The 23,400-nt window shown below is 43.5% G+C and overlaps 1 protein-coding gene across 1 annotated transcript; it reads left to right on the forward strand.

Annotated features, from left to right (window-relative positions):
• The first annotated feature begins 2,167 nt into the window (after positions 1-2,167).
• On the forward strand, positions 2,168-17,017 carry GABRP (gamma-aminobutyric acid type A receptor subunit pi). The gene is made up of 9 exons (XM_074838316.1): positions 2,168-2,239; positions 3,603-3,715; positions 5,916-5,983; positions 8,041-8,258; positions 9,112-9,194; positions 11,489-11,626; positions 13,135-13,287; positions 13,807-14,000; positions 14,925-17,017. Exons 1-9 carry the CDS (start codon positions 2,184-2,186, stop codon positions 15,237-15,239), a joined length of 1,338 nt encoding a protein of 445 aa, XP_074694417.1. The 5' UTR covers positions 2,168-2,183; the 3' UTR covers positions 15,240-17,017.
• The last annotated feature ends 6,383 nt before the right edge of the window (positions 17,018-23,400 follow it).

Raw genomic sequence — 23,400 nt, forward strand, 5'->3', positions numbered from 1 at the left:
TAGTTACAGATCTCTCTTTCACTGCCTTGCAGTCTTTGATGTATTTATTATCTTCACAGCCATCCTCTGAAGAACAAGATTTTCCTTGTTTTGCAAAGAATTAGCAGAGAAATGGAGACTGTAGTTCACTCAGATCTGTGGCAGCAGCAGCCATAAATTTATTGAAGTTGGTTTGTTTCAACTGTCTTCGCTAGATAGCAGCAGCACACATTGCAGTGCACGTTTCACTGCCGTTAACTGAAGACACAGCAGGGTCCCAAGAAGGCTTTTTACTATGTAAGAGGTCACCATCCATTAGTCAGCCATCAAAAGAAATACAATTTGCCCTGCTTTTTCCAAAAGGTCTTAGTAACTAGGATCAGATAGAATAAAACTGTTTAGAAACTTACTGTGATGCACCAAAATGCTCGCAACCACAGCCCCTGTGCAAAACAGCTGGTCATGAAGGATGCTCGTGAGAGGTTCCTCCGCTGAAGATCATGAATTCTCATACTTTAACTAAATGCTAATTTGTAAAATTATCCTTTCTTCCTAGAAGTTCTTATTTAAACTACCTGGACTAACTTCTTCTTTGCCATCAGAATTGTGCTCTAACATTGCTGTGAGTGGGTAAATGATTCTCTAGCCCTGCATGATCACTTCAGAGTGAGGAGCACTCAATAATGTCTGGACACATCTGAACACCATCTTCAGAGAAAGGGCTGGAAGTGCAAAGCCTTGTTAAGAATTCAGATGTTGGACAGATATTGGAGCATATTTTGTTTTGAAAAGTATCACTTCTCCAGTGGGACACCCTGCATTTGTGGGGCTTGAATGTTCGGGTGTTTTTACTGGCTCTGTATGGGCAAAGATGTTCTCCTTGCCTGGAGCCCTGCTGTCGCATGGCACAGCACCAGAGCTATACAACTGGCTGAGAAGGCAGAGTGTCCTCTGGGCTGTGGTGAACTACCACAGGAAGAATCTAACACAAGCAGAAAATTCCTGATATTTGGGTTACTACAGAACAGCCAGGTTTGAGGTTGAGGCCCTAAGGGCCATGCGTGATGAGAAAGGCACCGAGTCTGAAGCTGGGGTCTTGCTTTCACTGGTGCCAAGGCGTGGGGACTAAAGATTTGCACAGTCATTCCCAATTTGTAACTATAATAAAGAGGAAGACTTGTATCCACCCAGGAAAGATGTTGTCGTGCCAGTATCTGCAGGAAGGCTCTGACAGACGGGGTACACTTCACGCAGTGCAGCAGAGCCAGTCAGGCAGTGTTGTGTTCCCAGCTCAAACTGCTGATGGCTGAGTACCAGCCTCCCCTTGACAGCTGGGGCAGTGCCGTTCCCCACCCCTCCTGCAGCAGCTCGCTGTGGCAACACGCGTGAGGTGTGTGGCATCGCCACGCGGACGCTCCCGAAAAGCTGGGCAACCGATGCCCCGTTTCAGGCAGGGAGCAAAAATGGGGAGTGGAGCAGCACACGGTTAAGAGTCACCCATCGTGGCGTCTGCTCCAAGGCCAGCACGAGCCTGTGGGAGTCCCATGCCAGAAGCCAAGATTTGGTTCCACTCCCAGAAAAGTCAACGAAACCCATTTACAGTGGAATGATTTCATCCTGTACTGCACACTGAATGACTTGCCAACGTGACTATTAATAGCAGGGGTTTATCCCAGGTACAAGCTAGCAGAGCACAGAGCAGCATTTTGGCGTGGCTGATGAGTGGAGCTCTGGACTAAAAGATGCTGAATCTGTCATATGTGGGCAGGATCTCACTTGGCTTCAGAGTCTGGCTGCCTCTAGGAGCTACCTAAACATTTTTGTATGTAATACATCCCTTCCCATGGTGCCATTCTCAACATCAGCTAATCACCATCCCGTGGGGAAAGAAGGAAAGCCCTATCTAAAAAAAGTGGCAGCTAAAATTTGGTGGCCTTGTCAAGGACTTCAGGAGCTGAGTTGTCGCTAATGTCTTCTATGTGGAAAGTGTTAAGATAGTACGGTGCTGAAAAATGACACAAGCTAGAAAAAAAGGGCAGGAGCCATTAATGTGTAGGGAATGTTAAACATCACACACTGTGTGGTTTTGACTGTGCAGGATTTCTTTTCCGAGTCCCCTTCCCTTAAAATAGTTCTTCACAAAACTTTGCCTTTCTTTTATGCTCCACAGACAAGCAGAGCAAATACAGAAATAATCTCCAGAGATGTTCTTCAGATGTTTTTGCTTCTTCAGCCTGTGTCTTTTCCTTCCAACCCAAAGGTAAGCAGAGTGTTTGTTTTGTCTTACAGGGAACATCTGCATTTTGTTTCATATAAATAATGTGGGTCAAAAGGAAACTATGCTTCTAATTATCCAGCCCATCCAAAGCAAGCTGGGTGTGGTAATGAATGTGGCATAAAGAGAGTAACCTGCACAGATCCCCAAAACACAGTATGTACCTGAACAGTGCAACCCCGTATTTCCTGTTCAGGACCAGAAAAAGTTTGCAGTTTTCGCTGGAAATGCCCCGCACAGGGCTCCCAGCTGTATTGCCGTCCCTGGAACTACAAGTTTATGCTTATGCTGTGCAAACTGGTTCAGTTCTGCTGTAAGGTCCTTTTTGGTCTAAAACCTGCAGCGAAGCTCCAAGGACTATTAACCCAGCTTTAAAGGGAACAGAAGAAGAAGATTTATCAGAGCTTTGAGTAACTACATTGCTAAGTTTCTTACTGCACGGATCAGTGGTCCTGAGACTCTGGGGAGAGGCAGAGGCACTGCCTTCCACCTCCTTCACAAAGCGATAATGAACTCTTTAACAATTCACTCATTTACATTTTCAAGTGAGCACATGACCACACAGGGACACTGCACCATGAAACTTTTCAGCCCAAACTCCCTGTCCCTCCAGCTGACTATATGATGGTATGGGTCTGTCAGCCTCATCAAGCCAGGTACTGGCTTTATTGTCCATCCACAAAATGTTAATTTTGATATTGCAAATTCGAGTTGAACCCTCTGTATGCACAGCAGCTTGGGGTAGTTCAGCCCACAACGCTTGGTTGGTGTCCGAAGTGCTCAGTGCTCTGCCTTTCCCCTTCTGGTGTACTCGGAGGTTTTACTCCTGACAGCAGCTGTAGGGACGCTGCCTGGCACTAACGTGGGAGGTTGAAAGCTGCTTTAGGGGACTGGTGACTAGGGGGAGCAGCTGTTGGTCAGTAAGATTTGTCTCAGGTTGTCATAAGCGAGAGGGGGGAAAAAAAAAAAGCATATTCTTTATATAGACTGTATGAGGAGGAGTGGGAAGGGGGAGACTGTAAGTTATTACTAAGACTGATGATACATAGATCTTGCTTGATTTGTCTGGGACATTTTAAGAATGTCCTTAAGCTACCATGTGGGCAAGCATGTAGCTATCAGCTGAGGTAATTTGCTATTTTCCCACCTCTTGAAGGTGACAGTTATTCAGCCAAGATAAGCAATATCAGCAAGTGCTCGTGATTTCAATGATCTACTTAATTTTTAATAAGCATTTTATGCAGTTTGTTTGCTTGTTTGAGCACAATCTGGAAACACAGCTGCAGCAGCACACCAGATGTGCCCAGCGCGCCCGGCCACACGTAACGGGACATATTTGTGTCCCCAGGAGGTGCTCCCTGGGTCATGTATCTGACTTGCACGGCAGAGACACAACATCCCTCCCTGGATTTGAGAACCTCACCATGGGATACAACAAATACCTCAGGCCCTACTTTGGTGGTAAGTTGGCTCCATGCATTTGACCATTTGAAGAAGAGTCTGTAAGGCTTGTGTGGAGGGGAGAGCATGCTTTAAGCTTTCTTTAGCGTGTCCCAGTTTATAACAGGTTGTGTTTCTTTTACATTAGCTAGTAGCCAAAGCTGTCCTCCTTTCTGTGCATCCACTGTTGTCTTGAATAGATGGTGCATGCAGGTGTGGGGCATGACATCATGTCCATCTGTGAGGTTAACACCAGGGAATTTATAAACTTCAATACCTCTGTGAAAGACCTGACAGACTAACTAAATTTTGCTCTAACTGTACATGCTTTTGTTTAGAGTCTGACTCTTGTGATTTTTTGCTTTATTTTTGTTCATGCATTTCATTTAGTAGATTATGGCTATAGAGGAATAAAGCCATTCTCCTTGCCAGAAATACTGATTTTTGACAGATGCTTTCACTTCATACTGAGACACAAAGTAAACATGCTTTAAACCCTCATGAAATTCTAGGGAGTAGGGAACACCTGAAGGACAGTCAGGTATTTAGGAACTTACCTGAGGCTTTTGTCCAGTTTGGGTGTCAGGTCTCCCACCTTCCAGGTGAGTGCTGTAACCACTCAGAGGAGAGCATTTCTCAGAATGACATTTAGCACCTGAAAAATACTGATGAAAATTTTAAAAACAGCTATAAAATTTTTATTTTTATTAATTTTGCTTTTCTGCCAGAACCCATTAATGAAACTATGCTCAACAGAAAAATTCCCCATCAGCTTTCACCAGGACTTGGATGTTTTCCATTGCAGCTCCTGCAGACTGACCTTCTGCTACAGGCAGCTTCGAGCTTCTTCCTTTTTCTGACCACAGTGATAAATTTCTGGGACAATACAGAGTTTACCAGCTTGTTATGCCTAGCATGTCAGATCTCACGCAGGAATAGAAAAGCTCCTCTAGATCCTGTCACATCAGTGAACAGATGCTTCTGAATTACCTAATGGAGGTTAACTGCACCTACACCAGCCCATGCCTGCCAGAGCCATACATGTGAAACAGGTGGTCAGAGCTCTGTGACCTCCTCTAGAGGCTCTCAGTCCTCACAGATCTATCCTCTGGTCATTAATTTGAGTGGGCTTCAAGTGTCTCAAAACAAGATGGAGGATGTGAATGACAGCTACTTTTAAAAATACACATCTTTTGCAAATGAAGTATGTTGGATTTTGGAACAGTTTAAAACAAATAAACAAAAAACCAAAACCACCTGGAAGGAGATTTAGAAATTGTGTCCCTTGGACTTTCCTAAATGTGATGTAGATGATAAAAGGAGTTTCAGCAAGTCCCATGAGGAAAGGCATTGCTGTGTTGTCACCTGGGCAGAGAGGGCTGTCCAGGAAAGCGCCAAGCCCTACTCGGAGCCCCAGATTCATACTGGGGATTAGATAAACCAGGCACAATCTGTTTGTGTCTTTCTGCTCGTATTAACAGTTGCCCTCTTCAGAACCAGATGTGTGCTCCGTGGCAGGACCCGGTGAGCCCTCTCCAGCCCCCAGCTCTGACATTTCCTGGGGAGGAGCTGCCCTCTCGTGGTGGTTTAAGAGTTACTGTTAGAAAATGGGGGACTATCAGGATTCAGGACTTGAGAGCTGAAAATTCGCTTGTAAATAGAGCAGTACTATAATAACTAAAAAGATGCGAAGGCTGTTGCACTTCTGTGTTTTAACCCGGAGCATGGTCTCATGAATCACTGAATTTCTCTGCCTCTTAGTGTTTCCTCTTCCTTGCTATCTGCTTGTGGAGAGTCCTCCGAGAGCTGTGTGAGCAATGCTCTGTACAAAGTTTACCGTTCCTGCCACTGGGCGGATGTTGCTGACTGGGTAACAAGGGACAAACTGGCCCTGGCTGCCTGCCCGTCGGCAAATGCCAGCTGAAATGCTGCTTGTCTAAACTGCTGATCTTCAGAGCTAGTGCTTGTGGGTATTCCCTCTCTGCTGCCATCACCAAATACAAAACTCCAGCTCCCTACAGTGACCACTTTATTTTGGATCATGATGTCTTTTGTGAGTCTAATGTCACGTCTGAAACAGTGTCTAACTCTTTGAGCTTCTGTGGTTTTAGAGATAGATGGGACGCTGCCAGCAGTGCCCACGCTGCACAGATCCTGAGCAGTTTTATTGGGCTTTTCACTCTTCCCTTCCCTCTGCTTAAGCTTTGCTTTCCCACCACAGGAGAACCTGTTCAGATTGCAATGAGTCTGGACATTGCGAGTATTTCTAGTATATCCGAGAGCGACATGGTAAGTGAAAGAAATTTTATTTTATAAGTGATAAGAGTAGGATTTGCCTGAGAGACTTGTCATATATTCCTGTGTGTTCAGCACAGAAACTGTCATATTCAGGCTGCTTTGCTTTCCTGTGTCCATTGGCCACTTTCGGAGGCGTGATGACAACAGGGCTTAGTTATGACTGCAGACTATGTAGATACCATAGTAATGTGGGCTTATAAGTAAATAGAGATGGCTCCAAAGTTCCTACAGGTCAAAAACTCAACATCTCCTGGAAATCAGGCCCCTTGGAAATGGAAAAAATCAATCCTGTGTGGCATTTCCTCTCCCTTACCTTTTGCTCTGTGTAGGAGCCCGCTGTGTAGGGTAGGGGTGGTGCTGATTGAAGACACAGGCAGGGTTTCTTCTCGTGGACGAGAAATGGTTTTGAGCTGCGACAGTCTGAGGTTCAAAGGACTGATCATCCCAAGAAAAAAAAACCAACAATTTTCAAATACACAGAGAACATCTTCCCATCAATGCTGAGTCTGGTTTCCTCCAGTTCTTTAACGGCTGGATTTCAGACACTGATCACTGAAAACAGCTGTTTCAGGTTGACCAAAACTATGGGCAGCTTGGGTAAATTCAGCAAAGAGTTTTGGTCCAAACAGTGAGAAATTCAGTCAGCAACAATTTCCACACTTAATCTCAGAATTTTCAAGAACACCATTGACTTTTTTCTTTCTCTCCCCCCAACAAATTAAACAAATTCACTAAATAAAATATTGTAACTTTGATAAAGCTATTAATTTTGGGGAAGGAGCAGAACCAACAAAATCAATTATTCACATACCTCTAACTTAATTAAAGACCTTGTAAAATAGCTCCTGTTCTGGAGTTTCTCTTCTTGATGGTCCATCTGAATTGCTCTGACCACATGGAAAACATTGCAGAGGCTTACTTACTCTGTGCCTTGATAAAAGCTAGAAAATCAGCCAGGATTCTTCACTTTTGTCACTGTTATAATTCACTGTATTGAAAGGCATAATTGTGTATTATTTGATATGTTTTTTCCTCTGTCACAGGCTGAGAGTAAAATTTAGAAGTTGTAAAAGCTAACGTTGATACCTGATATTTACTTAGACCTTTTCTCTTAAAGCATTTTAAAAATTATAGATTGAATGAAACAGAATTGCTTCATCCTCCACACACAGGCAGCCTATCTGTGGTAAAACATAGTGACTTCATGCTGTTAACACAGTCACCAGTATCAGTCTGTCTGTGACAGAGAAGTTTTGAAAATAAAAGGTATTACTGGTTGCATTTATTTTGTCTATAAGGAAGGAAGTGAAATAGTTCAACAGTCCGCTGTGTCTGTCCAGAAGGCTCAGTGAAGAATTCTCTTTAGAGCTGAGTACTGCTTATTCTTCTGTGATGGGGCACAGTGAAAATACTCCAGTCGCTGCAGGTAGATTTTGGCAGGCTAAACTCGTTATCCTACTGCCCTTAGATTCAAAATGCCTGTTAAAAATGATTCTACAAGTTTTGGGTTTTCATTTGTTTTGTTTTAAGACCTCAGTGAAATAAGGGGTTGGATTTGCTTACCTTTTTTCTCCAAAGTGTTGATGTCTTTTTCATGATCATGTTTATAGTACGTGTGTAATTTTCCAGCTCTAGACAATGACTGATTTTTAATGTCAATGACTTGTTGAGTGGCCTCGAGTGCGCTTCTCATCTGTTGTCTTACCTGTGAAATGGACACAAAAGTATCAATTGCAATAATTGCTCGTTTAAAAAAAAAAAAAAAAAGTACTATGAGTATAATCTGTGGTCCTCAAACACTACACCTGACAGTGTAAGTATATGAGAAATGTAATGCAGTCAATGAAACTGTGATGAACATCTATCAGATTTAGTGCAGGTGTTTGAAGCTGAGCTTTGATAGCTCAGCTTTGATTGAACAGCTTTGAATAGCTGAGCTTTGATTGAACAAACGTGTGTTCTGCCTCCTGTCACCTGTGGCACACCCGCAGCGATGCTGTGCAGGCGTTCTGCATGTGCATCCTCACAGGTTTTCCTCTCTTTCCCAGGATTACACAGCTACTATATATTTGCGGCAGCGCTGGACAGACCCCCGCTTGGTCTTTCATGGCAACAAGAGCTTCACACTAGATGCTCGTCTAGTGGAATTGCTCTGGGTACCAGACACGTACATTGTGGAGTCGAAAAGGTCCTTCCTACACGACGTCACTGTGGGGAACCGCCTCATAAGATTATTCTCTAATGGCACCATCTTGTATGCCTTAAGGTAAATCAGCCTTTGGCTTTGATGATGGTGGTTCAGAATAGATTTCCAGAATTATGCTGGCCAGGAGCAGATACCAGCTGTCCTGGGTAATGAGTTTGGGGTCAACAAGCCAGCTGTGACCACATTCCTGATCCATTACCCACTGTTCTGGTTCCCTGGAAATGCCGCCAAGGATCCAGATTCCCTGTCGTGGTACATGCTGTGTCCTGAGCACTGGTGCCTGCTCACAAGTTCAGGTGTTGCCCAACACAAGCGGAGGCAGATGGAGGCAGGGGAGGAGTGCAGGGAGGACATCACAACAGTAAAAGTTTAACAGGGAGTGGGAAACTACTTGTCCAGTGCCACATAGCCATGATTTCTGCTTTTTAGCAAAAAGCATATTGTACATGTACTGCAGAAACGAGCACTGTAACTGCGTTAGCAATTCGTACAGCGTCACCTTTTCTCGGCTCACAGTAAGCGTGTCCCAGTTACCTCACCTGCAAAGTAAAACTCATTTGCCCTCTGTGTCAGAGCAGGCCAGAGTACATGTGCAGCTAGTTACTGTGCCTCAGTTGCCAAGTGGTGACTTCTTAAGACGTGCAACTGTAGCCCTGGTAAATGTGTGCATCTACACTAAATTCCCCACCACAGCAAAGCAAAATTCCTCCTTTGGTTTATTTTCATCAGCGTGGCTGCAGAGGGTGTATCTTCTTAAGGAGGGTTCTCTTTGATTATATCAGTCCATTAATTTCATAGGTTGAAATTATCTAAATGACAGAGCAGAGTCTTTGCAGTCTAGTTTGCTATGAAAACCAGAGATATATCATTATGTGCTTTATTGCAACTTTTGGAGTTCTTTCTCTTCCTACAGAATCACTACTACTGTTGCTTGTAACATGGACCTGTCAAAATATCCCATGGACACACAAACATGCAGACTGCAGCTAGAAAGCTGTAAGTATAACATTTTAAAAACCCCTGACTTTAAATTTGTTTATTCATATGTAACTATGCATCTTGAATATTTGGATTCATCACAGTGGCTTCCTGGAGTAGACTTTTATTTCTGGAAACACTAATGTCCAAAAGAAAACAATTTTGCTTCATCATTCTTCAAACACTTGTGTTGTAATCCACAGTTTAGAGGGTTCCTGTCGCTGTGCAATTTATATAAAAAGAGTAGTAATAAATATTATTTTTATTAAAGTGTAGATAGTTCAATTTTGCACAGAAAGGATAAAGTAATAATGGCTAGTTTTCCAAATTTTGGTCCCTTTTGCACACACAGCTTCTTCAAAACTAACTTGTGGGGTAAGTGCACGGGATGGAGTACAGCAAGGAACAAATTTTCATAGTTTTAGGTGTCTACCACCTGTCGCACCTCCCAAACCTCCACTGTAACAAGACAGTGTGAAGGGTGATTCTTACTAGAATATGAGTTGAACGTGCTTCAGACTCATGAACTGAAACTAAGGGCAAACCCAGCTGTGTGGTGTATGCTTCTCCGTGAGGGCTGTCTGTTACAGTGATGCAGAAAAATTTAGGAAAATTTAGGGCACTACAGGGCTTTTCCCCAGGAGCTCAGCAAGATCAGTGCTGCTTTTCTGTATCTGTGAAGCTCTAGAAGCAAGCAACCATCTCCCACTTCATGTCACAAAAAGAAACATCTAAGATCTCAATACTGAAAAGACCAGATTTTAACTTCTGGGGTTGCAGCATGAATTACCTAGGGAAGCACATATTATTTTCACATTAAAATCATATTAGTTCACCATGGTTAACTTTATTACAAAGAATAGCTCCTGAAATAATAATGATTGGCCTCTTCTGCTAAAGCATAGCTTGTCTGGGCCTGTTTTAAAAGTGATTGGGTCCTACATCATGCTCAGTTGCTGTATAATTCCAATGAAATTACAGGCACATTGCCCACTGGAGATTTCATTAGGATAAGTGCCCAGAAATAATGCTATTTAAATATACGCCAGATGAATTAACAACAATCTATCATTTATTATACAATTTTCCTGAGTAACCACAATTTATAAAACTGCTTAGAAACTTTGAAAAGTCACATGCTTAGGGTTCTATGCAGGGATTCATACCCTGGACACCTAATTTAGGAGTTCATCACACTCAAGCTCTGGTAATTTGTGTCTAATAAGAAAACACAATTAGATAAAAATAGAGCTGCAACTGCATCCTATTTCTTCTACCAGGACGAACAGGTTATTATCAGAATCAAAGTGTCCCTACTAATTTTCTCAAAGCAGGGCACTTAATAAAAGAATCGAATTAGTGAGATTGATAGGCTTGTTTCCTAAATTAAGTGAAATTTTTGAAGTGAATGGCAGGCTGGTGATTCAGTACAAGCTTTATCCCTCAGACTGAGGTATTCCTCAGTCCAACCTGCAGTCATGTTATGCTGTCATTTACATTCCTGGAGGCAATTACCCCGCTGGCATATATGGAGTTTACTGATAACTGCTTGAGTTGTTGATCTCATCTGTCCCACCATTTTGAGGCAGGAATTCAGTGTTACCTAAATGTCACATGCATTTATTTGTTCTCAGTAACTTAAAGCCTTTGGGGATATGAGGCATAATTTGTAGAAACAGCTGCTTTTAAAAGACCAAGTTTTCTGGACAATGCATACCCAGTCAGAAGAGCTGGGTTCATAACCGCATAGCAGTCTCGGCTCCGAGCTCTTGACTAACTGAAAATGCCTTTTCTGGTATTTTTAAGCACTTGAATAGACAGTGAAACGTGCTTCTGCTACCAGGTAGGGGGCTCAATGGGCTCTGTTTCTCTTCAGCCACTGCGTTTCTCCTGCTCTCCTCTCATGGCTGAAGAGACTATGTTCAAGGGTTGATCACTGCAGCAGTTTTATCCTGCTGCATGTAATCAAACTGCGGATGACAGGAATATACTATCTTTTAAAATGTTAAAATGTTTTAAAATGGAAGTACCCTGTGTAAATGATTGAAATAGGTTCTCGGCAGCCTTGCAAGTTATGCCTCATTCACAGTGGTGCATGTTCCTGTTGAAATCTGAACCAGCAGACTGAAAGTACAGCAGGAAAGAACAGCCAGTGTCCACCCGTAGTCAGACATGGTTAAGAGGGTCTTTGCTCAGCCTACAATGCCTGGATCGTCTTTCTGTTCCCACCCAGGAGAATATTGCCCAGCAGGGCAATAGCTGGGCTTTTGCTGGCTAAACCACAGTAATATGGGTATTTATGTTGTCTTTAGGGGGATATGATGAAAATGATGTCATCTTCACGTGGTTGAGAGGAAACGACTCTGTCCATGGCATAGAAAAGTTGCGGCTCTCTCAGTACACAGTGGAACGTTACTATACCCTGGTCTCGAAGTCACAGCAGGAAACGGGTAAATCGGTGAATCACAGAATCACAGAATCATCTAGGTTGGAAAGGACCTTGAAGATCATCTAGTCCAACCATTAAACACTAAAAAACACTAAAACCTCAGACACTAAAGTCGTAGAAGTAATATGGATCTGGATTCACTCCTAGGGACTCAGGCAGAACTGGAAGACACCAAAAAACCAATCCCAGACAACTGCATCACCCATTTCATTTTTGTTTTTTCTCAGGAAGAAATGAAAGAGAAAAGCTCTCAAGTATTTCCCCTCCCACTCCCTTCCCTTCTGTAGGCCAGTATCTTGTGACTCAAGCCTGAACCAGCGAAGTCTTTAGCAAATCTTAATCTCCCAACAGGAGATGGACAGAAAGATGATTAAATCCAATGAGGATTTTCTGTGAAATGGAAACCCACGGAAAGATGGGATTTTTAATACACTATATTCACTTGATGGATTTTCAATTCTCTTCTTTTTTTTTCACATTCTCCGCTTCTTTCCTTCTCTACCCATACCTGAAGAAACTCTCTCCCTTCCTCCCAGGTGTACAGACTATAAATACTGCAGAGAGCCACGTTTACAGTAACTGGGAGTAAAATTAACTTTTAAAATATACTTTTGTTTGTAAATACAATTCTATCATGATGGAATAAGATCCCTTTGTACATCAGAATTCAATGTCTTTTTCATTATCATTGTAAATACTCTTCTTTCCAATCACAGACACTATGAAAGGGGCAAAACTTCCTTAGAATGATCATGTTTTAAACATAACAATGTTTTGTTGTTTACTATAGTGTACACAGCCCATGAACAACATGGGTTTTGTTTCTACATTTCAAAGGGTACTATTGTTTAAACAGCAGAAATATCTCCTGAAAATATGAGCAATCCAGCCCCAGAACCCTTATGTCAGTATTACGACAAATTGATTTTAAAAAATTGACTGAATTGAGCACAAAAAGACACAGTCATCAAAGATTACAAATTACTAATGAATACATGGGGCCTAATTCCCTGTGATAAGATATTGGGATGCTTTGGGACGTGAGACAGAGCCTGCTGAAAGAGAGAGAAAAATCTTTTGCTTATTTCTTGGCCATCAGATAAGACTGAATTTGGCAATGCCCCTTCAGAGCGGTTATTGGGAAAAATGTGCTGTGCTGAGTATGAGAGGATAGATGAAAGCATCAGCCCTTCTGTACTCTGAGTTAAGACACCGGTATAAAATGTTTCCACTGTGGATTAAGCTCAGGAGCCCCTTTGCAAGCCGCGTGTTGTTTTAGATGTCTCTTGTCCAGCAATGCTGTATGTGTGTGTCCCCTCTCGTCTAGGTTATGTCAGGTAAGATCTCTGAGGCAAGAAGTCAAGCTTGTGTAAGCCATGCATCTCCCATGATTTCAGTGCAGCTCTGCTGATGTACATCAGCTGAAGGGCTGGTGCTGGGCCATCCCAATTTCAGTTCAAGCATCCTTGGGAATCTCATGTTCACTGTGTTTCTTCCTTTCATGAACAGGCAGTTACCCACGACTGATACTGCAGTTTGAGCTGAGAAGAAATGTCCTTTACTTCATTTTGGAGACCTATGTGCCCTCCACTCTGCTTGTCATGTTGTCCTGGGTTTCTTTTTGGATCACATTGGATTCAGTGCCTGCAAGAACCTGCATTGGTAAGTTATTGCCTGACGAAGGGTGAAGATTTAAGCAGGCAGGGGAGCTCTGAGGGCTGGGTAGACAGTAGTTTTCTTGAGGTCTCTGTCAGCGATAAATGTTCTGCTTTTACTTGTGGCAAAGCTGGGTTAGCAGTACCAAGTGTGGAAGATATGCTGTGGCTGACACACTCGCCCACCTGCAGAGCTGTGCATGGCCAGGGCTCCCAGTAGATTCACAGCAGAGAGGACAGGGCACATGTTCTTTGTGATGTGCTTTGGAGGGGGGTGGATTTTTTTATGGAAAGCAAGAAAAAGAAGAGAGCCAAGTGCCTACTGGAGCCAAGTTGTCAAAGGCAGGGATAGCCTGTGTGAAGCTAGTAGCTAGCGCTGCTAAAGCATTTCCGTTGATGGATGACTTGGAGCACGTCACTCCTTACCAAATCCATCTGGCAGCAATAGAGGGTGACAACAGAAGGACAGGCCAAGCCTTTTCCAAAGTGTCTGCAAGAGAAGGTCTTTCCTTTTCTGCTTCCCAAGGAGTAACGACGGTGCTTTCCATGACAACTCTAATGATCGGCTCACGAAGTTCACTTTCGAAAACCAACTGTTTCATTAAGGCCATTGATGTTTACCTCGGCATCTGCTTCAGCTTCATCTTTGGTGCCCTTGTGGAATACGCGGTGGCTCACTACAGCTCATCACAAAAGTGTGCAGCAAAAGCACCTCAAGAGGTAAAGCCTGATCTACCTTAATAAGCCTAGTTATCTTGGATGAATAATAATTAGTTCTCCATTAACTGAATAAGATAAATGGTCTTCCTGTTATGGATACAGTAACAATTGCTTCTCCTAATTGTCTCTAAATCGTGTGCAATAAAATGCGTGAATAACCAAGGCCGCTGTGTCTCTGACACCAGCCGAAAGAGCAGCAGCCTTAGCTGACAGTCATGTTAGATTTGTAGGACCACATTCAGAAAGGCACTTTGGCCTACCACTAGAACCAGGTCTGTAGCCCTGAACTGAGCTCATGTGAAAGCATGAAGCACCTCTGTTCCTTTCAAAATGCAGCTAAAGACCCAGTATAACACACCTCTTTGCTCTTCTATGGAATAACACCAATTAGGACACTGATCTGGAAGGTAGTTTCCTCTTCCAGAGGAAAGCTGAACCCTTCTTCCTCCCTTCCCAGAAGACAGTACCAAACATCAGTCCCACAATGTTCTGTGGGGGTTGCGAGAGAGAGTGAATAGTTCAAAGTCAAGTACGATGATAGTCCAGTGGTCACTGAGGGTCTAAATCCTGTCAGAGGGAAAAGAGGTTTCCCACCTCGCTGCCGAGTTCCCCAGCCATTAAATTACTACGTAAACACAAGGAGATGGATGTCTTGTAAGAGATGTTGGGTTGCTCAGTGACATGGATTGAGACTTGCTCAAAGATCTCAAAATGCCTCTAGAAATACAGTTGTGGAAACACAGTATCTCTGGGACTTCAGGCACTCCTACAAATAGGCAGCAGCTGAAAGGCATGTTGGAATATTGGGATGAACACATATGAAGCTGTGTTCTTTTATCCTTATGGTCTCCTTATTGATTAAGTCACTTTTCCTCTACAGGAGGAGACAAACCCTAAAGCTAACTGCACCTTCTTGTTTCCTAGGGGCATGCAAGTGAACTCACTAAAGAAAAGGACGAAGTCAACATCACTAACATCCTCAACAGCTCCATCACCAGCTACAAACGGAAAATCAGCTTTACAAGCATTGAGATTTCCAGTGATAATGTTAACTGCAGTGACTTGACTATGAAAACTCATGAGAAAATCAAATGTGTCTTGAGAAACAAAATGCACAGGATTATTAGTTACTTCACAATTCAGAACCCTAGCAATGTAGACCACTACTCCAAATTGCTTTTCCCTTTGTTGTTCATGCTGGTCAATGTGTTTTATTGGGCTTATTACCTATATTTTTAGTAGAAATGAGTTGCTTCAGTCTCCTACTTCAGGAGGAGAGGAATCTTGCCAGTGGGCATCTAGATATCTAACCTCAGTGAATCCAACATGGACAAAACGCTCTGTTGTGTTTCCCAGGGTACAGAGCAGAAGAGTGTGTGAGGGATGCAAGATGCAAAGCCTTGGTGCTTCAGCATTAGCAACACTGATTCTGGACAACTGCTTGTTCAGCTGAGTGGCTGTGCTGGGCTCTTGTGCTTGTACCTGCTTTTCATTCCAGCATCCAGCCTCTCACCCAGCCGGAGAAGGGCCTGTAGGACTGCACGTGGCAGGCCACAGAGCACGACAGGTGGAAAAATTACCTTGGTAGTCTGAAGCAGGTTGGAGCCTTCTAGTTTAGATCTCTGAGAAGATGTAGGATTATCGCTGTTATTGTTTGTTTGCCAGAGATAACAGTAACAGAGGGACTGTGATGGCTGTCTCAATAGCCGCTCTGTTGAAGTAAGAGACCCCGGCGGCAGCAGCGTGCCATGCGCGGAGGAACGGCTCCGTGCACGGTGCCTCCTTGTCCCGGGGGCGATGGCGGTGCTGGGCAGAGGCGCAGTGGTATGCCTCATCGCTTTTAATACCTGTCAGACTCATTGAGATAATCCTCACTTGCTGAAATTATCCATCCCTGAGACAGACGGAGGGCTTTTTATTTGTAGAGCCGCATTTTTTTCAGAGATTTGGGAACACGAAATACAGGCAGCAAAATTGTTTTGTAACCCATCTCTTATACTCTTCTGGTCATGCTGCACTTGAATAGATTCTACCACCTTCCACGTCTTCCTCACAAATTATTTTTCATCCTGGGGAGTGCCTCCTTCAGCTTTCACCGCTATAAGCAGCTCTGGTTTCTTGCCAGCCATATGCAAGTGTGGCCAATTTGTCACCCCCTCTTTTATGAGGCTGCGCAGCTGCGGCAAGTCAGCAGTGCTGCTGGGTGAAAAACCCATGCGTGGGCTGAGGTACAATGATCAAAATCAGCCTTTCACACTCTATTTTAGGCTGAAACAGTGTTACGTTTCTACAGAAGTTCAGATTCTAAGTGGGCTCTAGAAACTGCCAGTCAGCTTTGTTTATCCTAAATCAGCAGGACTGAAAGCTTTGTTTTAAAAATAAATGCAGCACAGACACACTGGTGTTTGAGAACCAAACGCCATTTGGTACTATGTAGCTTAAGGCTACTGAAGTCTTTATTTCCTGATTTTAAAATGAACGTTTTATGGCAGAGTTCCCCCCCCACCCTTTTTTGGTCTATGCAACTTTCATAACTTTGAGGGCATAATCCTGCAGTTATGTAGGGAAAACGGTAATTGCCTGCAGTGGCTACTGTTCAGCAGGAGTTCTGGCTGAGTGAGGCCTCTCAGCATGCAGCTTATATTACAGTCTCATGCACGCAGCGTTTGCTTAGTACAAGAGTCTCTTACTGGGGGTTCCTGTAGAAGGTGGGCAAAGCACATAAAACTATAGATTTTTTACTTTAATAACTTTTTATCGAACCATTTCACCACGCTATATTGTGAAGGATCTAAACCACATATTCATAAATCATAGCTTTTACAGAGAGCAGCACAAGAAGTCAAAGGGGAACAGACTGACAATGGCAAGTGAATAAACACAAACTCCAATAATGAAATGTTGGCTTGTATATACTGGCATTTAAAGTCCATTCCATAAAATGTAATAAAGTGAATGTTTGTGATATGAACATAATCCCCCAGAGAGATCCTCTATTAAAAAAATCATTACCTTCTTTCTGTGTCAATTTCTTTCTTTAAAACCCAACTAAAACACCCTAATGTGTTCTACACCGGCCGCCAAATATTAATGTTAACAAAAGGAATTTCTTTGTACGTTACAGTAGACTGCCACTCTGAAGCCTTGCTTTCATTAGATGCAGCTTTTGTTACAACTTTTCTGCTTTGAAGTTGCTCAGGACTTGTTCTAAGTTATACCTCTGTGCAGCAAAGTGGTTTTTATTGACCCGGACTAGCGAACAGCATGTTGTCTTGAAAAGTGTCAGCTCTGTCTATTCTCATTTATTGTTGATTCTGGTAACTTCAAGAAGGAAGGAAGGGACAGAAAGTAGTAGGGCAAGGAGGGGTTTTTTTTCCAGATACCTTATGAGAATATGCTTAAAGAGCTGTTGGCTTGGCAAGGGGAAACATCTTACAGAAACTCTTAGAAGCTAGAAAGCACGGACTCCAGCTTTATTTGTTGCCACATATAATTTTCTCCCTCGTTGATGAACTTCACCACTTTAATACACCTCACACATGATTGTCTCCCTCTGTAGCCCTGCTGTAACACAAGATACTCTGGGGTCAGTGGGGTGCACACAGAGTGGTCCTAAGGCCATTTCATGGTCAAACTGGTGCTCAGCAAGGACCAGATATGAAAGTAAGAGACAAAGCAAGCAAGCCACCTAGCCTCTATCCTACTGCGGGTGCATCAGGCATGTGAGGGGGACCAAAATTCATTTTTGCTAATACACCCTACAGTGAAGTGAGTCAGCTTAGCTGCACTGATGTCCTGGAGCAGCCTGGTGTTATTACTGGTGTTACTGTCATCCCACACCTGGGCAGAGGGAACTGACACATGAGCACTGGGAGCCCAGATAAGTTCTGCAGAGCACTCAGGATGATGCACTGCACAATCCCAAAGTCTTCCCTGTCTCTTTTAGGTGTTGTTTAACACAGTCTAGAAGCACTGCTGCATTCAAGATGAGACTTTCATATCTGGAGTGCAGAGCAGCTTTCGTGTTACTGGTGTGCAAAGATAAGCCCCGATTTGACAGACACCAACTGAAAATCTGCCTTTCCCACAAAGGACTGGTATGTAACACGTAAGCTGCAGGTGAGAACAAAGCCACAGGTAAGCGCTACACACAGCTCTGTCTTGCTTAAGGGTTCAGCCTTGCACAGGCTCTAGGGAACACAGGAGGGGTTTGAGTAGCAGCCTACCCTCTGAAAGAGCCTCTAGGCTGATGGGTCCTGAGCTGGGACATGTTTCACTTCCCACGTACCACATCTGTCCTGTACCTCTGAGGGAACTCGACAAGCCACGGGACAGAGTTATCCCTAACACTTACTATTTCACCACAGTGCCAATTTTTTTGTGCTCTTGGCAGAATGTGAACATATGGAAGAAAACACTGACTTGCTTTTTCAGATAATTCTGCTTTGCAGTGATGTTCTGATCTGCTGTAACCTTGCCTTACATGTACTTCCTAAAGCTTCAGCTTCTGAAGTCTTTGTCTCTTTTTAAGAACATCTCCACTTTAAGCCTTTGTGAACAAATGGTTGTGAATGTGTGTTAGCACAGGAAAGCACAATGGATAGTAGCAGCAGTCAGGCAATGCAGGTAACTTGAGGAGGTTTCCAGAGATGCAAATGCTTGTATCTGGTGCAACCCAGAGGAATATAAAGCCTTGTAATATGCTATGGAGAGTTGCTCCAGCACAGGCACCAAAAGCAGTCTAGCCACAGCAGCATAAAGCATTTGAGGAATTAATTTATCCAGTTTAAAAAATAAAGGAGCTGCACGATAGAGGAGAGCTAAAACAGGCTAACACGTAGTACACATACATCTAAGAGTGTAGCAGTGAATGATAAAGAAATGCCACCCTTTAGTGCATCCCGACATTGCCCCGCTCCCTTCTGTGCCCCCACGCCTGTGTCTCCCCTAACTCTTCTTGTGCCCACTTCACCCCAGCGTCAACAGGAGCTGGTCTTGCTGCAGCAGCCACCACTCTGAGCTTGGAGCGTGTTATTTTTAATTTTCAGGAGGATGAAGGGTTCAGCTCAGGAATCCTATTGTTTCAGAGCATGTGGTTTACATTATGATTTCCAAAAGGTATTTGTATATGCAGCCACTACCATCTGCTGTAAGAAATACTTTGCATTTTTAAAAGGTTAATTCCCTTTCAAATGTAGTGATTGAATTGGTAGCAGAAACCACTCTCATTTGCTTACTCTATTTAGTGTCACAACACGCAGCCAGCCAGCAAGCCGTGTCTTTACAAGGAAAGACTGTTTAGTGCTGGTAATTGGCACAGGTTTTCTCCAAATTCTCACTGAAATAACTTTTCTATTCATTAATGAATAAAAGCTGTTTTAAATTACAACCTGTTGTTACACTTGGGATCAGACAATGGGCTGCTTCTTAATCTGAGGTGAGTGTTAAGTCTGTAATGAATAATTTGATGCATTTCTTTCTTTCTTTTTCCCCTTTTGAGATCTGTGTCTCGAACAGACTGCAGTTTTCCTCAAAGTTCCTGTGGTTTGAAACTCATTTTAATTGTGTCTTGCTCGCTTAGCAATTCACCAGGAGAATTCAATATTGAACTGCAGGCTGCTTTGGTTGGACACAAAAATCTGTGTTAATGTCTTATTTTCCTCATCAGATTAGTGCAGGTACTTACGACTGCAAACAAGAAATCCATATTTTGGGAGCTACTGCTTGGGTGATCATCTCTGCTAGTAAGCTAAATGAACAGAAGAGTTATGAATTGTGAACTGAGAAGAGGGAGCAAATTTAATTCTAGATATGGAGTTGTTTTTCTCTCCTTCAAAAAGAAGGGCTTTTGTATAATGTCATTGTACTCTATGGGGAGATCCCCAGATCCTAATCGGAGATGTGTGTTTCGAAACAGAAGAGATATGCAGATTATGGGTGTTCCAGCACAGTGAGGTCCTGACCGCTGCCCTTACAGGGACAGGGCTTTAGCTGGGTCTGCTGGGCAGCTCGTCTGCTTAGCACTGAACTGTCTGGAGGCATGACCTGAGAACTTGTCCCTCTGGAAGCCTGTGAATCCAGAAGTCATCTGGTTTGGGTTTTTTCCAGTATGTTGTAGCGGTTTTATTTTCAGTCACACTGCAGAGTCTCTCCATTTACCCAAGCCTCTATCAGAAGAGGTATTTGGATGGAAATGGCCTGTATTTGTTTCAATGTTTTTTTAGTTCCACTAAATTACAAAACATGTAGAGTTTTATTAATTTGGTAGTCTATTGGATTTTTATCAGACTGAGACCCCCAGAAAACAAATCCTCAGAGAACATGGAATTAAAGCTCCACAGGTAGGGTCAGACCACAGAGATGGCTCTCATCATTGCTGTAGGACCAAGGCCTCCCACCAGTCCACAATTTTAAGTTCATCCAGTTTGAGACTCATGCCCACCTGCAGTGCCTTGTTTTAAATATAGAGATTATTTCCTTTCCACCCCAAGGAGACAGTAGTTTTGGCTTTATACTATCTGTTCAGATTTTCCCAGAGATGTCCTACCCTTTTCTTTCCCTGCAGCCCACATCCCCCAGCTCTAAAGCACAAACACAAGGGCATGTACCTTAGCAATGTGCTGTGGTACAGGAGAGCAGCAAGACAGCAGTATCCTTTCCACACTACTGGTATAATAAGAGTAATCGACTCCAGCATCAACAGATACCATTTAACTGGTATTTTCTACAAGCTGAGGTAGTCAGTTAATAGAAAGCATCTTTAGGGCAGATTTAGATTTGTGTCAGTTGTCATGAAATATAATGACAAATATAAAACCAGACTAGCTTTTCAAGACAGCTTGCGCTTTCAGACACCTACTTTAGGACAAGTAGGTCAGCGTTTAATGCAAAAACATTACGACTTTCAGTGCATACAAGATGTTTGTGTCTGATATCTTTAGCCACGCTGCAGCTGGAATAGACTGAGACTTCCAAGAGCGTTCCATCAGCCTGGACAGAAAAACAATCTGAAGTACGCCCCGCTGGACAGGGACAAAGACATTTGCCCTGCCAACTCAAACAGGAAGCCAGCTAAGCTAAAAGCACTGGGTGAAATCCTGAGCCCATTTAGGTTAATGAGAGTCTGGGTACTGATTTAAATGGACTCAGGCCTTTACTTCTTAACTCATGCTCACACACAGTTTTCATTCCTATTCCCAGCTTCCATGCCTTTTATTGGGAACAAACATGCAAAGCAAAGAGCTATCACGGATGAACTACCCCCATTCCTGTGACCCTCAAACAGCAGGATAGCAAAGGGGCCAGGACTAGCGCTGGGCTTCTAGAAATTGGCAAATCCACTCAGAGCCCTGCCCCACCCTGACCCCAAGAGCGGAAGCATGAGTGAAAGGAAGTAGTGGCAAATATCCCTAGACAAGCCTCATCTTCCTGGGGGCGCAATGGGGTCTTCAGCATTTGTGACAGAGATCCCCCATTGATTTTTTTTGTTTGTTTTTTAACCTCCAAGTATTTAGGTGAATGATCTTATCTGGAGATTATTCCTTCTAGCCAGGCATATGAGCCCCAAAGCCCAGGTGTGCCAATCTGCACGATTCTTTGATTCAGTCCTCTTTGTTCATAGACAACACACAAAGTCCTGAGAACAGCAGGAACTCTAACAGCAAGAGGCAATACCTGTGCTCTCAGCCCTTCTTTCAGTGGTAAGTGCTGCCCCTTCAAGCTTGTCTCAGGCATCGCTTTCTGTCCTCATTCACTCCGAAGCTTCCTCCTGTCCTCTCTCACAGCTTCCACCTCTTACTGCTGCATAACTCGTGGGTGCCCAAACTGTCCCAGACTAAAGTCAGCAAAGCCTCCCCTCCCACACACAGCCTGTACGTCCCCTCCACTGCACAACACAGTGCGCCTCTTTTCAAGCTCTCTGGTCACAGATGAACATAAACGTCAGAAGTGTTAAATTCTGGCACAGTTCCGACCAAAGGTGCGAGGCAGATCTCCAACTTCTTCACTGGGTCATTTTGATCTGACCACCATTGTCCAAACAATAGGTTTTTGCAAGGTTTATTTGGAAGCTGTATATTACCAGAGCTCACGGCCTGAACATGTCTGTTGCAGACTCATTTCCCTTTGTAACAATGGTCAGAGCTAATTGTATCTTTGAAGGAGATATGGGAAGAAGGTGTTGGAGTCTGATTTATGGTTTAGCCTGAGGAAAGGGAGGTTTCAGCCCAGCTGGCAGCTCCAGGAGGTCCCACTCTGCCTTTCCAGGCTGTTGCGGGACTACAGGGGCCCTACCAGCACCATGCGGGCTGTGGCCCTCGCTGACTGCAGCCCAAGCTCTGCACGCTCCAAAGGGGCGAGTGAATCATTTGAGAATATCCCATCTATGCCACTGCTCTGGCACAAAACAGGAAAGACTCACACTTTAAAAAACAGCCTTGGGAGTTTCAGTGGGGGTACTAGTACCGCCTCCTTAGCCCTTCTCCTGCACAGATCTCAGAGCAATGCTGGCTCAGGGGGAGGGTCTGGCACTGGGGGTGAATCCTATTTCCCTCAAGAGATAAGAATATTTATGCAAGATTCATGTGCAGCGAAGACAAGCTGAGAAACTTTTGCTTTATATCAGAATTCAGTTTCTAGTTGCTTTTCTAGAGAAGGATCATTACAGTCTATCTGTACATTCACTGTAATAGAAAACACTACTTTCTTCAGTATTGCCATGTGAGAGAAAGCAGGTGAAGCTGAAGGAAAATCCTCCAAGTTTCCTCTCTGTGCCTGATTTCCTGGCTGCTTTTAGGGACAGATAGTTTTTGCTAATGAGACTTTCCATTATAAAGTTTCCATTGCTTTGGAAAATATTAACTTTGCTGGGTAGATCAAACAGGCCCTGCAGTTATAGTTAGAATATCCTAAAGATTTAGTTCCCAGTAATAACAGGGCTAAACCACAGCACTGCCAGAGGCAAAAACTATATTATTTGAAATGAAACTTCTCATAAATATCCAGCCATGAAGTCATTTTGTATCAGCTGCTCTTATATAAACTGGACAAGGCAAAATGTCCTATCCATCAACATTAAGGCTGCCAAGAAAAATGACTCTATATTCATTGTCTTCAAGTTTCAGAGATCTCCCTCTCTCTATTAGGCTTTCCCAGGAAACACTATGGTTTGCTCTTTTTAATAACTTTGCTGGTACATGTAACTAGTAGCACCACCAGTGTCATCTTTGGGCTTAAACCTACTCTTTGCCTGCCTTCTGTCACTGTCCCTCTGCTGGGAAATGGATGGACAGCTGCACACAAACACACCTGGCTCTCAGCAGCCATTGGCCAGAGTAACATTACTTTTCAGTCTTTGTTAGGCGGAAGCACCTCAAAACATTGGCAGAGCCAGAACCATGCT

The sequence above is a fragment of the Strix aluco genome, chromosome 13 (assembly GCF_031877795.1).
Source record: "Strix aluco isolate bStrAlu1 chromosome 13, bStrAlu1.hap1, whole genome shotgun sequence".
Classification (NCBI taxonomy): Eukaryota; Metazoa; Chordata; class Aves; order Strigiformes; family Strigidae; genus Strix; species Strix aluco.